Source organism: Xiphophorus couchianus, chromosome 6 (genome assembly GCF_001444195.1).
Source record: "Xiphophorus couchianus chromosome 6, X_couchianus-1.0, whole genome shotgun sequence".
In the NCBI taxonomy this organism is placed as follows: domain Eukaryota; kingdom Metazoa; phylum Chordata; class Actinopteri; order Cyprinodontiformes; family Poeciliidae; genus Xiphophorus; species Xiphophorus couchianus.
In genome coordinates this window covers 167,943-183,001 of record NC_040233.1, presented here as the reverse complement: position 1 = coordinate 183,001, position 15,059 = coordinate 167,943, and the positions used below count along the sequence as shown (strand labels likewise).

The window sequence follows — 15,059 nt, the reverse complement described above, 5'->3', positions numbered from 1 at the left end:
GGAGGGAAAATGATGTATCCTTCAGTTCTCAGGTCACAGGTGGAGATGTTCTTCTGAAAGCCCGGAGCCTCTCTTTGTAATTTTCTCCTCTTGTAGAACCGGAGGAGCCTTTCTGTTTCCTCCCCTCCTTTCTGCTCCAGGACAGCCGCTCAATCTGCTCCTTCAGAGAAGCTGGAGATCTGATGACTTTAACTTTGTAGCCCCTTTTAGCCATGTCCTCGGTGGTTTCCTCAATGGTGTTGTAGGTTCTGGACACTTCTTTATGTTTCACTCGCAGCCTCGCAGGGAAGAGTGTCTGAAACAGAACCCCGTTCTCTTTCAGGACCCTCCGAACTTCGGTGTACTCTCTACGCTTTCTGAGGATGGCTGTTGCATAATCATGATCCAGATTTATTTGTTTTTCACACCAGACAAATCCCTTGCACTGCAACAGCTCTTTATATTTGAAACTCAGAAATTTCACAACAATGGGCCGTGGCGGCGCTCCCTCCCGGTGGCTGTGGTCCCAGCCCCCGATGTGCTCGCTCAATCTGCATGTCTGGCCCGCTGTCCTCCAGACCGAGCCCCTCTTTAAGTAAAGTTTCCACAAATGCAACCACGGATTCACAGTCCTTTTCAGCCCCCTCTGGAACACCATAGATCCTGATATTCTCTCTCCTGGAACGGCTCTCCACGTCTACCAGCTTATCTTCCAGACTCATGTGTAGCTTTAGCAACTCTGCTACCACTGCTCTGTGTTTTGAGTTCGTTCCTCCATCTTCTCCAACCGCTCCTCTACTTCACTTATCCTTGTGTTTGCTTTTCGTATTTCCTCTTTAATAGTCGAGAGTTTTGGTTGGTTTTCTGGCGGAACCCTCTCAGTTCTTCTAATAAAATTTCTAGGCTAGCCATTCCGTCCTATTAGCTTAAAGCTACGATACGTTAGCTGTTCATGAAGTTTTTCGTCCTCCCTCTTCTAATTTTATTGTTGTTGGGGCTTCGTTGTTGTCTTACCCCCTCTAAATGGCTTTCGCAAGGCAATATTACTCAGCTGAACGGGAGTATTTCAGTAATTTCTCCGGTTGTCTGGGGAGTATATCTACTGAGCAGCCATCTTTATAGTGTTCCGGCCGGAAGTCCTATAATACCTATGTTTTGTGAAAAGCATCTGTTTTATTGTTTCTTGGGTAGTCAAATCATTAATGTCATTTCTTATCTTTCTAATCTCTTGTAATGTTTGTTGGCTTTTATTTTGGGCATGTCTATTTTCAAGGTCTTTTAATCCTTCCTGCAACTCTTGCAGTCTTTGTTTCTTTTTAGCTGATGCTATGGCTATAATTTTTCCCGTAGTACAGCCTTAGCTGCATCCCAAAGGATAAGTGGAGAGATTTCATCATTATCATTCTCATTAATGTATCTTGATATTTCTTCCGATGTTTTCTTTTTAATTTGTGTATCATTTAGAAGGCTGGCATTAAGTCTCCATAAAGTGCCTCTTTGTTTTTCACCCAAAGCCATTGTCAGATATATAGGGACTGACTTTGAATCTGACTTGAAACTGACTTGCCCTTCCCTCTCTCTAGAACAGGATTCAAATATTTGGGAATCAACGTGACACTTTCTTTTTCTGTTCTGTTTGAAAAAAAAATTTCACCCCTCTGCTTAATAATCTTAAACGCGACCTCCAGAAGTGGAGTGTCCTAAATTTATCCCTAGCTGGCAAAGTAGCATGTATTAAAATGAACATCTTGCCAAGATCTATTGATCCCAGAATCAATAGGCATTTTTTTCAGAGACAACGAAGAGAAGGGTATGGGCAGCAAACCTACAAAAAGTAGTCTGTTTGCTCCAACAACCAGATATTGACTGGTGCCAATTAGAACTGAATGCATGTAAGCCATTATCATTCCCTGCATTAGTTATCTCAAAGCTTCCTCTCTCTCCTACGCAACATTCTTCATGCCCAGTTGTAATCTCCACCCTAAAAAGGTCACAATTTAGACAACACTTCAATATGCCAAACTTTCTACAGTCCCATGTGTTATAACCATGTTTTCTGCCATCCATATTAGATCCTGTCTTTGCCCAATGGCAGAGAGAGTAAATTTAGTGACCTTTATATGGATGCTGTTTTCGCTATCTTTGATGCTATTTCCTCTAAATTTAGTTTACAGGGTTCCTCCCTATTTTGATATCTCCAGATTCGTGACTTTGTTCTTAACAGTAGTCCTTGCTTTCCCAATTTATCCCCAAGGGGAGGAATAGACATCATTTTGCGCACTCCTACACAATGTAGAGGTCTCATCTCCAAAATTTATAATGGCATCTCATCACTCAGTACAGTAAAGCTCAATGAGATCAGAGCAGAAAGGTAAGAAGAACTTGGAATACACATCTCTGATGAGACTTGGAATCACGTAGTACATAGAGTAAAGGGGTCAACATCATGCGCTCGACTTGGACTAAGGTCCTTCATAGGGTTCATTACAGTAGAGGCAGACTCTCAATGATTTATTCTAAAGTCAGTGAAACCTGTGCTCGTTGCCATATAGCTAAGGTAAATCTAACTCACATGTTCTGGTCCTGTAACAAACTGTGCAACTTCTGGTCTATAATTTTTCAGATCCTATCTGAAGCTTTTGAAATAGGTATCCAACCCAGTGCTGAATTGGCAATATTTGAAGTTTCAGGGGAGGGTATATCATTAACACATGATTATAAAAATGTACTGGCTTTTTCAACTCTCCTTCCCCAAAGAAGAATACTATTAGCGTGGAAATCAGAACACGCACCCAAGGTTTCTCTTTGGTTGAAAGATCTGACCCTGTTCCTTAGGTTAGAGAAGATCAAATTTTGTTAGAGATTCGATCCAAAAATTTTATAAAACTTGGGCCCCTCCATTATTTTATTTTGAGAGACTGGATGCCCTCCCTCGAGCCTGAAAGTCACACAGGAGCTGGCTCTGCTGTGTGTGTGCCTGTGCCTCGGCCCAGCGGCCTCAGTGGTTTGTAGTTCTGGCTGACAATAACAGCGTATGAACTGATTCCTATCTGTCATGCCATACCTTGTCATTACCATATGGTTTTATTTAATTATGACGTAGAAGTTAGATGGTCATACACTTTGTTATTAACAGCTGTATGACATCCCCACTTAGCGATTAGCATGTATTACTGCATGTATGCTATTCTGACAGCATATGATGAACATGCAAACTTCCCCATTCACTTTCAGAGCATTATTGATCTGACAGAACACTGCCGCTACTCGCTACTGGTAGTAATATTTCACAGACGCTGCTTTCTGCTCCACCCGTGTACTGTCACACCGAAAGTCTGCTAAAAGCTGCAGCATGTAACTTAAACAGACTAAGTATTTTACATATGTATTAAACCTTTCGCTATGTCCTAACATAAGACACATAATCTCTGGGGAAAAAAATGGAGCTCCTCTGCTTCCTCCATGTGTTCTGCAGAATTACTCTGCTCAGTCAAAAGATCAGAGCCAGCACAAAACAATACCATGTTCTCAGCAAGTTTTTGATTCAGTAACACAGTATTGTTTATTTTGATGCAAACTGCATTTGACTTTGAATGAAGGTTTCCTTTTTTACTTGACATTATTTGATATAGGCAGTGTTGTGAGATTTATTCGACTCATGTATAATTTAAGGTACTGGGAACCTTACTGTTAAATATTGTTTTACTTATTGCAGGTTTTTCAGTTGTCTTTTTGAATGAATAGCTGCTGTATTTTGCCTGCAAGTATTTGGCATGTTTTATGTCTAAATTAAGTGAATTTATTGCCAGATCATTTTTCCATTTTGCCAGATCACATTGTAGCATTTATACCTAAAGCAAAAAATTAGCAGGAAATCCAAGTGCTCGGTAGTGATCGGTTATCATCAGTGATCGGCAGTGATTGGCCCTCATGGGTGATTGGAATCGGCTGCAATAAACCTGATCAGAGCATCCCTAATTTTAAGAATAATGGGTTTGTGTGCTCACAAAAACTGACATTATGGATGATTGTAATGGCTTGTTTCTGTACAATACTCAGTGGTTGTAAAGAGCTTTTGTAATTAATTCCCCACACTTCTAAACAATATGTTAAATATGGCAAAATCAGAGAGTTATGTAAAATATAAAGTGATTTATTATTTAGAATATGTCTAGCTTTAGCCTGGACTGATAGGCTTCTATTTATTTTATTCTGTAAATGTTTAATATGAGGTTACCAACTAATTTTGTCATGTATTATTACATTGAGAAAATTAATGTATACCCTTTCTAGAGTTACACCATCTATCTGAACTTGAATTAGAGCAATTTGGAACAGTTTCCACAAAACATGAATTTAATCTTGTCCAAATTTAGTGATCATTTATTATTGTCAAACCATTTCTTTAATTTACTGATTTCTGATGCGACTATGGAAATAAATTGCTGTATGTTTTCACCAGACTAGAATGTTGTTAGCAAATAACACAAAGTTTAATACATTAGACACTTTGCTTATGTCGTTTATATACAAATTAAATAAAACTGGTCCCGGTACTGACCCTTGAGGTACCCCGTTCACAATCTCCAGTCAAAGTCAATATCTCCCATCTTCACAAATTGTTTTCTGCTTTTTAAATAGCTCCTCATCCAGTTCAAAACTACTCCCCGAATTCCATAACGTTCTAATTTTTTAATTAAAATATTATGATTTACTGTATCAAAAGCTGTCTTTAGATCTGTGAATACCCCTAAAGCTAATTTCTTACAGTTGTTGTATTGGTAATTTCTTCTATTAAGTCAGTTACAGCTAGTGATGTCCCACAGTCCCATGGATTTGTTTTCAACAATGGTGTACTCCTTTGTCATCTCCCATTAAGTCCACTTTGGTTCAAACAAAGTGGACTTAATGTTGGATAGTGCGATCATGTCATCAAACAGCACAGTGGTTACTTGTAGCCCTTTATATAGGCCCACTAACTGATTACAAGAATGTAGACACCTATGATGCTAATTAGTCGGCACTCTTTGATTTAACATGTCCCTTTGGTCACATTATTTTCAGGGGTACCATCCTTTTTGTCCAGGCCTGTTTCATGAGTTTATGTCTTTAAATAATTGTGCTGAAGCACATTTGAAAAGCAATGTTTGACTTTCACTTGTTCACTTTCATAGAATATTTATTTGTTATTACCTTTGTCAGATTCAGGTTATTTCTGTGATCATTTTGGGTTTTTCTTTCATTAACTGAGGGGTACCAACTATTTTGTCCGTGTGTGTATTATTGCAGGGGAATTAAACTGCATATTAGACAATAAAGTACAAGATAATAGATACAGTCTGCCAAAACAAGACTCCTCTTCTGGGTGTCTGGGATTTCTCTTAGAGATAGGGTGAGAAGCTTAGTCATCCAGGAAGGACTCGGAGTAGAGCCGCTGCTTCTCCATGTCGAGAGGAATCAGTTGAGGTGCCTCAGGCATCTGGTTAGGATGCCCCCCTAGTGAGGTGGTCCAGGCTCGTCCCACAAGGGGCAGACCCAGAGGAAGACCCAGGTCACACTGGAGGGACTAGGTTTCTCAGCTGGCCTGGAAATACCTTGACATTCCCCTGGAGGAGCAGGCCTAAATGGCTGGGGAGAGGGTAGTCTGAGTCTCCCCTCTGTGAGCTGCTACCCCAAGACCCGACCCTGGATTAAGCAGAAGAAAATGGATGGTTGGAGGGACTGGCTAAGCTGTATGTATACCTTAGGTTTAGGTTACATAAAGTAACCTAAATCTAAAAGGAAGTTTTGTTAGAAATTTCCCTCTTGTTAAACTGTCTACTGCAAATGACCAAGTAGCTCAAGTCAGTATTGTTAGTTTCCCTTGTTTTTCTGATGCCCGTTGCAGAATTATCCCTTGTTCTAATGTCCCTGGCTCCTTAGTTTCTTTTTGGGTCCTTTATGTTTCAGCAGTAAGTGTGTAGCAACCTCTGCATCTATGTACTTATTGTGCTGTCCTAAATTAGCACTGTACGTGTGCCTACTGAATCGCTCTCTAACCTTCTCACTGCTACTTCCTTTTACTCCAAGAATAGATCAACGTGAAATGAGACAGCCTGAAAGGTTAAATATAGAGGTTGATTTACTGTCTTTCAAAATTCCACTGGAACTTTACAAAGTCTGTAATAATCACAGTTCAGTGAGACACTCAACAATTACTTGTTCTTTGCTACTGATTCTTTTTTATTTTACTTTTTGCAATTTTAGTTGAATAGTTTTATCGCCATCCCCAAGCACAAAGTTTGAAAAGTAAAAATATTAATAATTCATAATCTTAATATCTGAAAATTTGTTTTATGATCAACCAATTCCTGTCAATAATCCAGCCTATCTGCTTGTGTTTAGCTGCAAACAGTGTGTGGATAAAGGAACATCCAGAGTGTGGCTACAACCTGATGAACTCTCCTCATCTGCGTCCTGCCTGGGTCTTGGACAGAGCTATCTGGCATTTAACCACTAGGGTAGCAGATGGACGCTACAAAGAGAAGGGACTTCCTTCTGACATTACCAACGAGTGCCACCTAAATGTGAGTGCAGAATACACCTTGTATATTTAGACAGACAAATTTATTGGAAACCATGATAAAATTGTGTAAAAATCCTTAAATGAAACAGAATTTTGCATTCAAGTGGCATAATTTCACACTAGTATATTTAGAAATTAAATCAAACTTTTATTTAAGTCAGTTTATTCAGTGGAGAAAAAAAATTCCAATTTAAATTAAAGATTTGCCTATGTTAAATACACATGGCTCATGATTTCTATAGCAACCCAGTACTCCTAGAATATTACCTCTTTAGTGGAGATTCTCATTATTCTCCCTTATAAACAAATTTCCCCATCTTTTTGAAAGCACCATCCTAACTAAAACTAACAATTAATAAGTGGCCATTTTCTTAATAATTTGTTTTCTTTTTAATCTATAACATGAAGTACTATTTTTGAAATGAATTACATTTTTAAAAAGAATTGAATAATTATATTTACAAAAAAATATGTTGTATTAAATACTGACTGAATGTTGCTCACATTATTAAACTTAGTCATATTTAGAAAATTTAACCCAACAGGAACCTCTTAGGTAGCTTAATAGAAAAGAAAGAAATCTTTGAAACACTTAATTCCCCAGGTCACAGAGATGTAAAACTGTAATGATTTTCTGTCATCACATCATTGCCTTCATAGCAATGATGTGATTGTAGTAATTTTTGATGGAGAGATTAACCCACATTCATAACTGGATAGAGCTCATGAACTAATCTAACAGCTGAACTGTTAGATCCTGTTGTAGCGTCCCGGTTGAAAGGATGGTCTCTCAAACTGATGGTTCACAGTCCTTTATTGTACAGCCTTTGTATGTGAACACACCGTAAGAGCTACAAAATATACAAATAAAATACCATTAGTAACTCAAACAGTGTTGTTCTAACCTTTTACCTTAACATATGAATCTTTTACCTTAACATATGAATAACATACCTTATGTAATTTCTTATGCTATAATTATGTTTTACAATACACTTATTTATTAAACTCTAACATCCCTGTGTCATGAAATAAAAGACAACGTATTTCAACTGTTGACCAAAGAATATTAGCACCATCTAATGGCAAAACATAACCGTCACACTCAATAGCGAACTACACGTTCCGCAGGAAAACTAAACATACATTTACACAACAAAACACTCACCTTGTTCCCTCATCAACCAAGCACCAATTAACTGATTGTCTACACCTTAATTTGAACTATTCATTAATTATCTCCCTTTTGCTCCGACCCGTGGGGGCGCTCTCTCTCTCTTTATTGTAGAGAGAGAGACCAAGCAGTCTACAGTTTGACACCTTTCCGTTCCAAGCCCTTTCAAAATAAAAGCCTCGACTGTCATGTCAACAAATACTCCTCATTCACATGAGGAAACACAAAATACTAGTAAGGTCATTTACACCTGTTGCTGGAGGTAATGTGAACTGAAGTCCAAGCTTCACAGTTTCACAAAAGTCACAGTTCTCTTCTCATTTATGACTGAAATTAATCAATACTTTCTGAGATGTTTGATAAAGGTTTTTGATTAATATGAAAAGATTAAGTGGTGTTACAATGATGATTATGTTTTGCTGCCTCTGTTAGGCTCTCCGCAGGGTGTTTTGGGAGGACATTTTTCCTCAAATCAAACTTTGGGAGTTCTACCAGGTCAACGTGGAAAATGCTGTGGAGCAGTTCAGAATCCTGTTGCAAAATGGTGTGTATATCTTTGAAGACTGAAAGTATTGCTCTTCAATAATGAAAATCTAATAGCCTTTCTTTTAAGTGAAAGAGTCATATATTGTAGAATTACATAAATTTTCAACTGTCAACAAGATACTATATATTCTAGTCTACAAAAGAAATAAACTGTATAGCATTGTTAGGATTTTTCCCATTATTCATAATGAAATATTCATTAATTTCACTGTCCAAGACCTACGTTTGGGCAAATTAAGACAATAATTATGTGGTGTAAATTTTAGGCACAAAGCCAGATCACAGCAAGACTGAAGGAAATAAAGGCTTAGAGATCATTCAAGACCTCCAGTGCTGTCGCTATGGCAACAGAGTAAACATGGACTCAGCTTTGGAGACATTTGTACCTCACAGGTGAGACCCTGACATCACACCTTCCAAGTGTTTCATTTGGTATCTTTAAAGCACTAATACACTGCTCAAAAAAAATAAAGGGAACACTCAATTAACACATCCTAGATCTGAATGAAAGAAATATTCTCATTGAATACTTTGTTCTGTACAAAGTTGAATGTGCTGCCAACAAAATCACACAAAAATCATCAATGGAAATCAAATTTATTAACCAATGGAGGCCTGGATTTGGAGCCACACACAAAATTAAAGTGAAATAACACTAAACGCTGATCCAATTTTAATGTAATGTCCTTAAAACAAGTCAAAATGAGGCTCAGTATTGTGTGTGGCCTCCACGTGCCTGTATGACCTCCCTACAACGCCTGGGCATGCTCCTGATGAGGTGGCGGATGGTCTCCTGAGGGATCTCCTCCCAGACCTGGACTAAAGCATCCGCTAACTCCTGGACAGTCTGTGGTGCAACGTGACATTGGTGGATGGAGCGAGACATGATGTCCCAGATGTGCTCAATCGGATTCAGGTCTGGGGAACGGGCTGGCCAGTCCATAGCTTCAATGCCTTCATCTTGCAGGAACTGCTGACACACTCCAGCCACGAGGTCTAGCATTGTCCTGCATTAGGAGGAACCCAGGGCCAACCGCACCAGCATATGGTCTCACAAGGGGTCTGAGGATCTCATCTCGGTACCTAATGGCAGTCAGGCTACCTCTGGTGAGCACATGGAGGGCTGTGAGGCCGCACAGCCCTCTCCAAAGAAATACCACCCCACACCATTACTGACCCACTGCCAAACCGGTTATGCTGAAGGATGTTGCAGGCAGCAGACCGCTCTCCACGGCGTCTCCAGACTCTGTCACATGTGCTCAGTGTGAACCTGCTTTCATCTGTGAAGAGCACAAGGTGCCAGTGGTGAATTTGCCAATCCTGGTGTTCTCTGGCAAATGCCAAGCGTCCTGTACGGTGTTGGGCTGTGAGCACAACCCCCATCTGTGGACGTCAGGCCCTCATACCATCCTCATGGAGTCGGTTTCTAACCGTTTGTGCAGACACATGCACATTTGTGGCCTGCTGGAGGTCATTTTGCAGGGCTCTGGCAGTGCTCCTGCTGTTCCTTCTTGCACAAAGGCGGAGGTAGCGGTCCTGCTGCTGGGTTGTTGCCCTCCTACGGCTTCCTCCACGTCTCCTGGTGTACTGGCCTGTCTCCTGGTAGCACCTCCAGCCTCTGGACACTACGCTGACAGACACAGCAAACCTTCTTGCCACAGCTCGCATTGATGTGCCATCCTGGATGAGCTGCACTACCTGAGCCACTTGTGTGGGTTGTGGAGTCTGTCTCATGCTACCACGAGTGTGAAAGCACCACCAACATTCAAAACATCAGCCAGACAGCATAGGTACTGAGAAGTGGTCTGTTGTCCCAACTGCAGAACCACTCCTTTATTGAGTGTGTCTTGCTAATTGCCAATCATTTCCACCTGTTGTCTATTCCATTTGCACAACAGCAGGTGAAATTGATTGTCAATCAGTGTTGCTTCCTAAGTGGACAGTTTGATTTCACAGAAGTTTGATTTACTTGGAGTTATATTGTGTTGTTTAAATGTTCCCTTTATTTTTTTGAGCAGTGTATATTTGTGTAGAGTCTTGCTATGTTCTGCCAAAGTATTCAAACATTTTGAACTTATTCATATTTTGTCTAGTTATGGCCACAAACCTCATTGTGTTTTTATACTAAAAAATCCAAACCTATATGAATCTGTGTGGAAAAAGGGATTGCCATGTCCTCTCTAGCCACACAGCGTTAGCTGATTACTGCTCAATCAACACATCATTTAAACAGGACCTGCTGGATAAAGTGAAGTACAACTAATGATCGTCAAAAGCTAGACATTATGCTGAGACCCAAAGAAATTCAGGAACAAATGGGAAAGTAATTGAAGTCTGTAAGGCTGGGAAGGCTTATAAAGCCATTTCTAAAGCTTTGGGACTCCAGTGAACCACAGTGAGAACCATTATTCACACATGGAGAAAACATAGAACAGTTGTGAAGCTTCTTAGAATACTAAGAAGCTTTTGGATAGCTAATTTTGGCTATCCAAAATTAGCCCAAGCTCTCAGCAATGAATGATCCAAGAGGTCACAAAAGACTTTACAATAACCTTCAAAGAATGCTTTGAATATATATTTTTTTATGTGTATGTGTGTACCATTTTTGTGCATTAAATCTAAAACATATTTAGAAAGTCTTCCAAATATAAAAGCATTAAACTTTTGGTTAATTATAACTGCTAATGAAGTACACTTTCTCGTTACTTATCAATGCCTTTTGTTATTCTGCTTGTTCACTTTGGACATTACATGCTTCATACACTCTACACTACAGGCTACCAGCATACAGAAGGATCAATTACAACACACTTTCCAATTGAAACAAATTACAATGTGTATTCAGTTGTACAAGACAGTACTTGTAAAAAATTAAAAAAAATTACACTTTAGAGGAATTGTGTAAAATATTTCACCAATGACAGAATATTGTTAATTCAGTGTCACAACATTCCAGTATTTCTCAAGACAAACTGACATTTCTTCTTCCTAAGAACAGTGAGGATCAACGACAGAACATTCCCATTCACTGCACCACTGAACTTTACAGAAACCTACAAAAAAGAACAATAGAGCAGGCGTGCTCAAGTCCAGTCCTTAAAAGCTACCCTCATGCAACTTTCAGATGCATCCTGCTCCAACACACCTGAATCAAATGAATGGCTCGTTACCAGGCCTGGTCAGAGCTGAATTCATGCTGTTGAGGGACTTCAGCCATTTGATCCCAGTCTGTTGGAGTAAAGATGCATCTAGAAGTTGCAGGACAGTAGCTCTCAAGGACTGGACTTGAGCACCCCTTCAGAGAAAGTACTTGTATTTTAAAGAGTATAGACAATTTTACGATGTTGTGGACTAGGGATGTATGTGGTGTCATCAGAACTAGTGTGATGATGATTGGGACTGGATGCCTGGAGTGAAAAAACATTTCTGGGTGCCTTCTTTGCCCTGTATGTTAGAAGTAGAAAAACAGTAATATCATGAAATCAGTTGATGCTGGCATTAACTATGAAGAGTGGTTTAAGTGTGGACTTAAGGGTGATAAACTACCTTAAAAGCTATCCATCCATTATCTAACACACTTATCCTTGCAGGGTGGTAAGGGGGGCTGGTGCCCATCTCCAGCAGTCATCAGATAAGAAGCGGGCTTCATCTGTACAGGTCACCAGTCCATCACAGTGCCCTGAAAGCTAACAATGAACAAAATGTATGAAAGAGAAATGACAAATTTAAAAACGGGAATAATTTCTGTCCAATTATCTTCAAATAAAAACATCTTTAATAAGCACTTTGTAGTGATGGAAACAAACCAGTTTTTGATGTTAAAGATGTAGCCAGGAAAAAAACAGGCCCTGTCTTAGGGCCTCTTCTGACACAGAGAAGTCCTTAGGTTTTGTTATTCCTGGCTTCATCTTTCATTTTGATTTACTTAGACTGCAAAAAATATGTTCAAGATGAAAACAATTCTTACAAAAGCATCCTCATAATATCAAAGTCTCTTTGGCATACAGAGCTTAGAACCAGGTTACGTTTATGTAGAAAACTACATTGTACATATGTATGTAGTGAGTATGTAAAGTAATTAGACCCCTTTAAATTTTCACTGTTTCATCGCAGCCATTTTCTAAACGCAAAAAAGTTAATATTTATCTGGAATGTACACTCAGCACCCATCTTGATAGAAAACTCCCCAGAAATTTAACAACTTTATAAGGTCACCTCCCACAGAAACATCACATGGTCATAAGTATTCAGGGGCCTCATGCATAAAGCGTGCGTGCGCACAAAAATTGTGCGGCGACATATTTTACGCACAAGTCGGCATGTATAAAAATTAACTTTGCGTCAAAGTTTGAGTAAATATACGCACACTTTTTCCCTGGGGTGAAAATGTTTGGCAGCTACGCAAACTTTTTCTGTGGACAATATCAAACTACAAAGCGTCAAAATTATCCTAAATACCAGTGACATGCGGAGAGGTTTATAGCTGGTGAGGCACTGACTTAATCATAATCAAATTTACAAATATAGATCCCCTGCATTTTATTGTTTACATAAGGAAATGTAGCGCATTAGGACAATGCTGGAGGGCAAAAGGACAATTCTTTTATGTCATGCATAGCCATGCTGCCGCCGTAGAATAACTCGGTTAACTCAATCAAACCTGGACATGTAAATATTATTAATTTCGTGCTATGCTCCACATCAAAGGGAAAAACCGTTAAAGTACAACTCAAAACCACTTCTTTTTTCTTTTTTTTATTGCATCAAAATGTCAATACAGTGTATAGAATGGGGGAAAACGGGGGAAAAAAGGCCTGGGGTTTCTAGAAATAAAAACAATATAAAGTATAATACAAGGATCACAAACAGTGATAAGACAGTGTTTCAGGGAATACAATTAAAGAATTTTAGGGCTTCAAGAGTCTTTACAGCTTTGGGATTGGTAGAGGGCTGTATAGTTACAGCACAGTGTTGTAATTCAGATAAAAACAGATAAAATAGAGGCTTTTTGCCAGAAAATTTGGATTTTATATATATGTTTTTTATATAAACTGCTTTCTCGCTCTCTGTATCAGCGCAGTTGCGCAGACAGTTGCCATAGCAACTGACAACAATGGCACAAAAAAACCCACACTCAAATATTTGCCACACAAAGAGCAGAACATCCAGTCTGTTGCAGTGGTATGGTTTTAGGCTTAATGTTTATTTTGCAGTTATTAATAAACCATTGCTGTGGTAAGAGGAGAAAACTATGAATATATCGCTGTTCTTGACTGTATGGCTAGCTCCCTATTACTGTCTCTTACTCTGCAGTTGTGGAGTCACAATGTCTGGGATCATGAGCGCCCCCTGCCATGAGGCAAGAAAACTGCCTGCCTCACCTCTAATCTGTTCTCTGCCTTTTATGATCGCTCCTCAGCACACGAAACACGTTACACACAGTTGGTGACAAAAAACACTGCACATTATATACATAAGCTAAATTATGGAAAATCAGTTCATACATTAAATGTTTTTTAGCCATTTAATTGGCGACGTACAGACAGGAGCAACATGCTCTCAAAGAATGGCAGCCAGCTCAGTTAGCCAGAGGTTGCACAATCCCAGGTGAGGTTCAGCTTGCTGATGCCTCATGAGCTGCGCTTCCAAGAATTTGAATGGAAAAATGCGAAAATTCAGCGATTTTGAAGAAAAAATAATCAGAATTGGTTAAGCTAAATGAAAAATAGGTACTTTATAGTACAAACCACAGGGTGAAAATAGACTTAGACTTAGACTGACTTTATTATCATTTTGCATGCACAGGGTGTATACAGAACGAAATGATGATCCTGTGGAACGGGTCAAATGTGGAGGGGAGTCTGGAGACGATGTGTTCTTTTACCAGCCTTTCAAAGCACTTCATCATGATGGGAGTCAGTGCCACAGGCCGGTAATCGTTGAAAGAGGTGACTTGAGGTTTCTTTGGCACCGGAATGATGGAGGCAGTTTTTAGACAGGCTGGCACTGTGGCTTGGTCCAGTGAGGTGTTAAAAATGTCTGTTAGGACACCAGCCAGCTGACCTGCGCATTCCCTGAACACCCGCCCAGGTATGTTGTCGGGGCCTGGGGCCTTCCGTGGGTTGACTCTTTTCAGAGTCTTCAACACATTGGCTGTGTCCAGGCAGAGTGCCTCCTCTTCCTGGTGGGGAACAGTTTTCTTTGCCGGAGTACTGTTCAGTGCCTCGAACCTCCCAAAGAAGTTATTGAGTCCATTTAGAAGGTCAGCATCAACTTCACCCACTGGGGGGGAGGATGGATTGTAATCTGTGATCGCCTTTATGCCTTGCCACATACTCCTGGTGTTGCTGGTGTCATGGAAGAACTCCTGTATTTTCTGACTGTGGGTTCGCTTTGCTAACCTGCTACCACGGTTCAAGTTGGCTCTCGCTGTCCTCAGTGCCTCCTTGTCGCCAGACTTGAAGGCTGAGTTCCGTGCTTTTAGCATTTCCTGTACCTCCTTAGTCATCCAGGGTTTTTGGTTGGCCCGGGTGATAATGTTCTTAGTGATGCTGACGTCCTCTGTGCACTTGTTGGTGTAGGCTGACACAGTCATGGCGTACTCATCGATGTTGATCTGGTCATTGTAAGTGGCTGCTGCCTTGAACATCTCCCAGTCAGAGCACTCAAAACAGTCCTGGAGTGCCTCCACGGCCCCCTCAGTCCACATTCTCACCTGCTTCACTGTAGATTTTGTTCTGATCAGCAGGGGCTTGTATGCAGGAATTAGCATGACAGATAGGTGGTCTGAAGAGC

At 40.0% G+C, this 15,059-nt stretch overlaps 1 protein-coding gene across 4 annotated transcripts in view; it reads left to right on the top strand.

Annotated features, from left to right (window-relative positions):
• Positions 1-15,059, top strand: part of agla (amylo-alpha-1, 6-glucosidase, 4-alpha-glucanotransferase a) — a 140,815-nt gene that overhangs the window by 57,348 nt on the left and 68,408 nt on the right. For all 4 annotated transcript variants that reach the window (XM_028019989.1, XM_028019988.1, XM_028019990.1 and 1 more), the window contains 3 exons: positions 6,364-6,545; positions 8,151-8,262; positions 8,531-8,657. In XM_028019989.1, the coding sequence (XP_027875790.1) occupies positions 6,364-6,545; positions 8,151-8,262; positions 8,531-8,657 (421 nt within the window). The remainder of the gene's footprint in view (positions 1-6,363; positions 6,546-8,150; positions 8,263-8,530; positions 8,658-15,059) is intronic.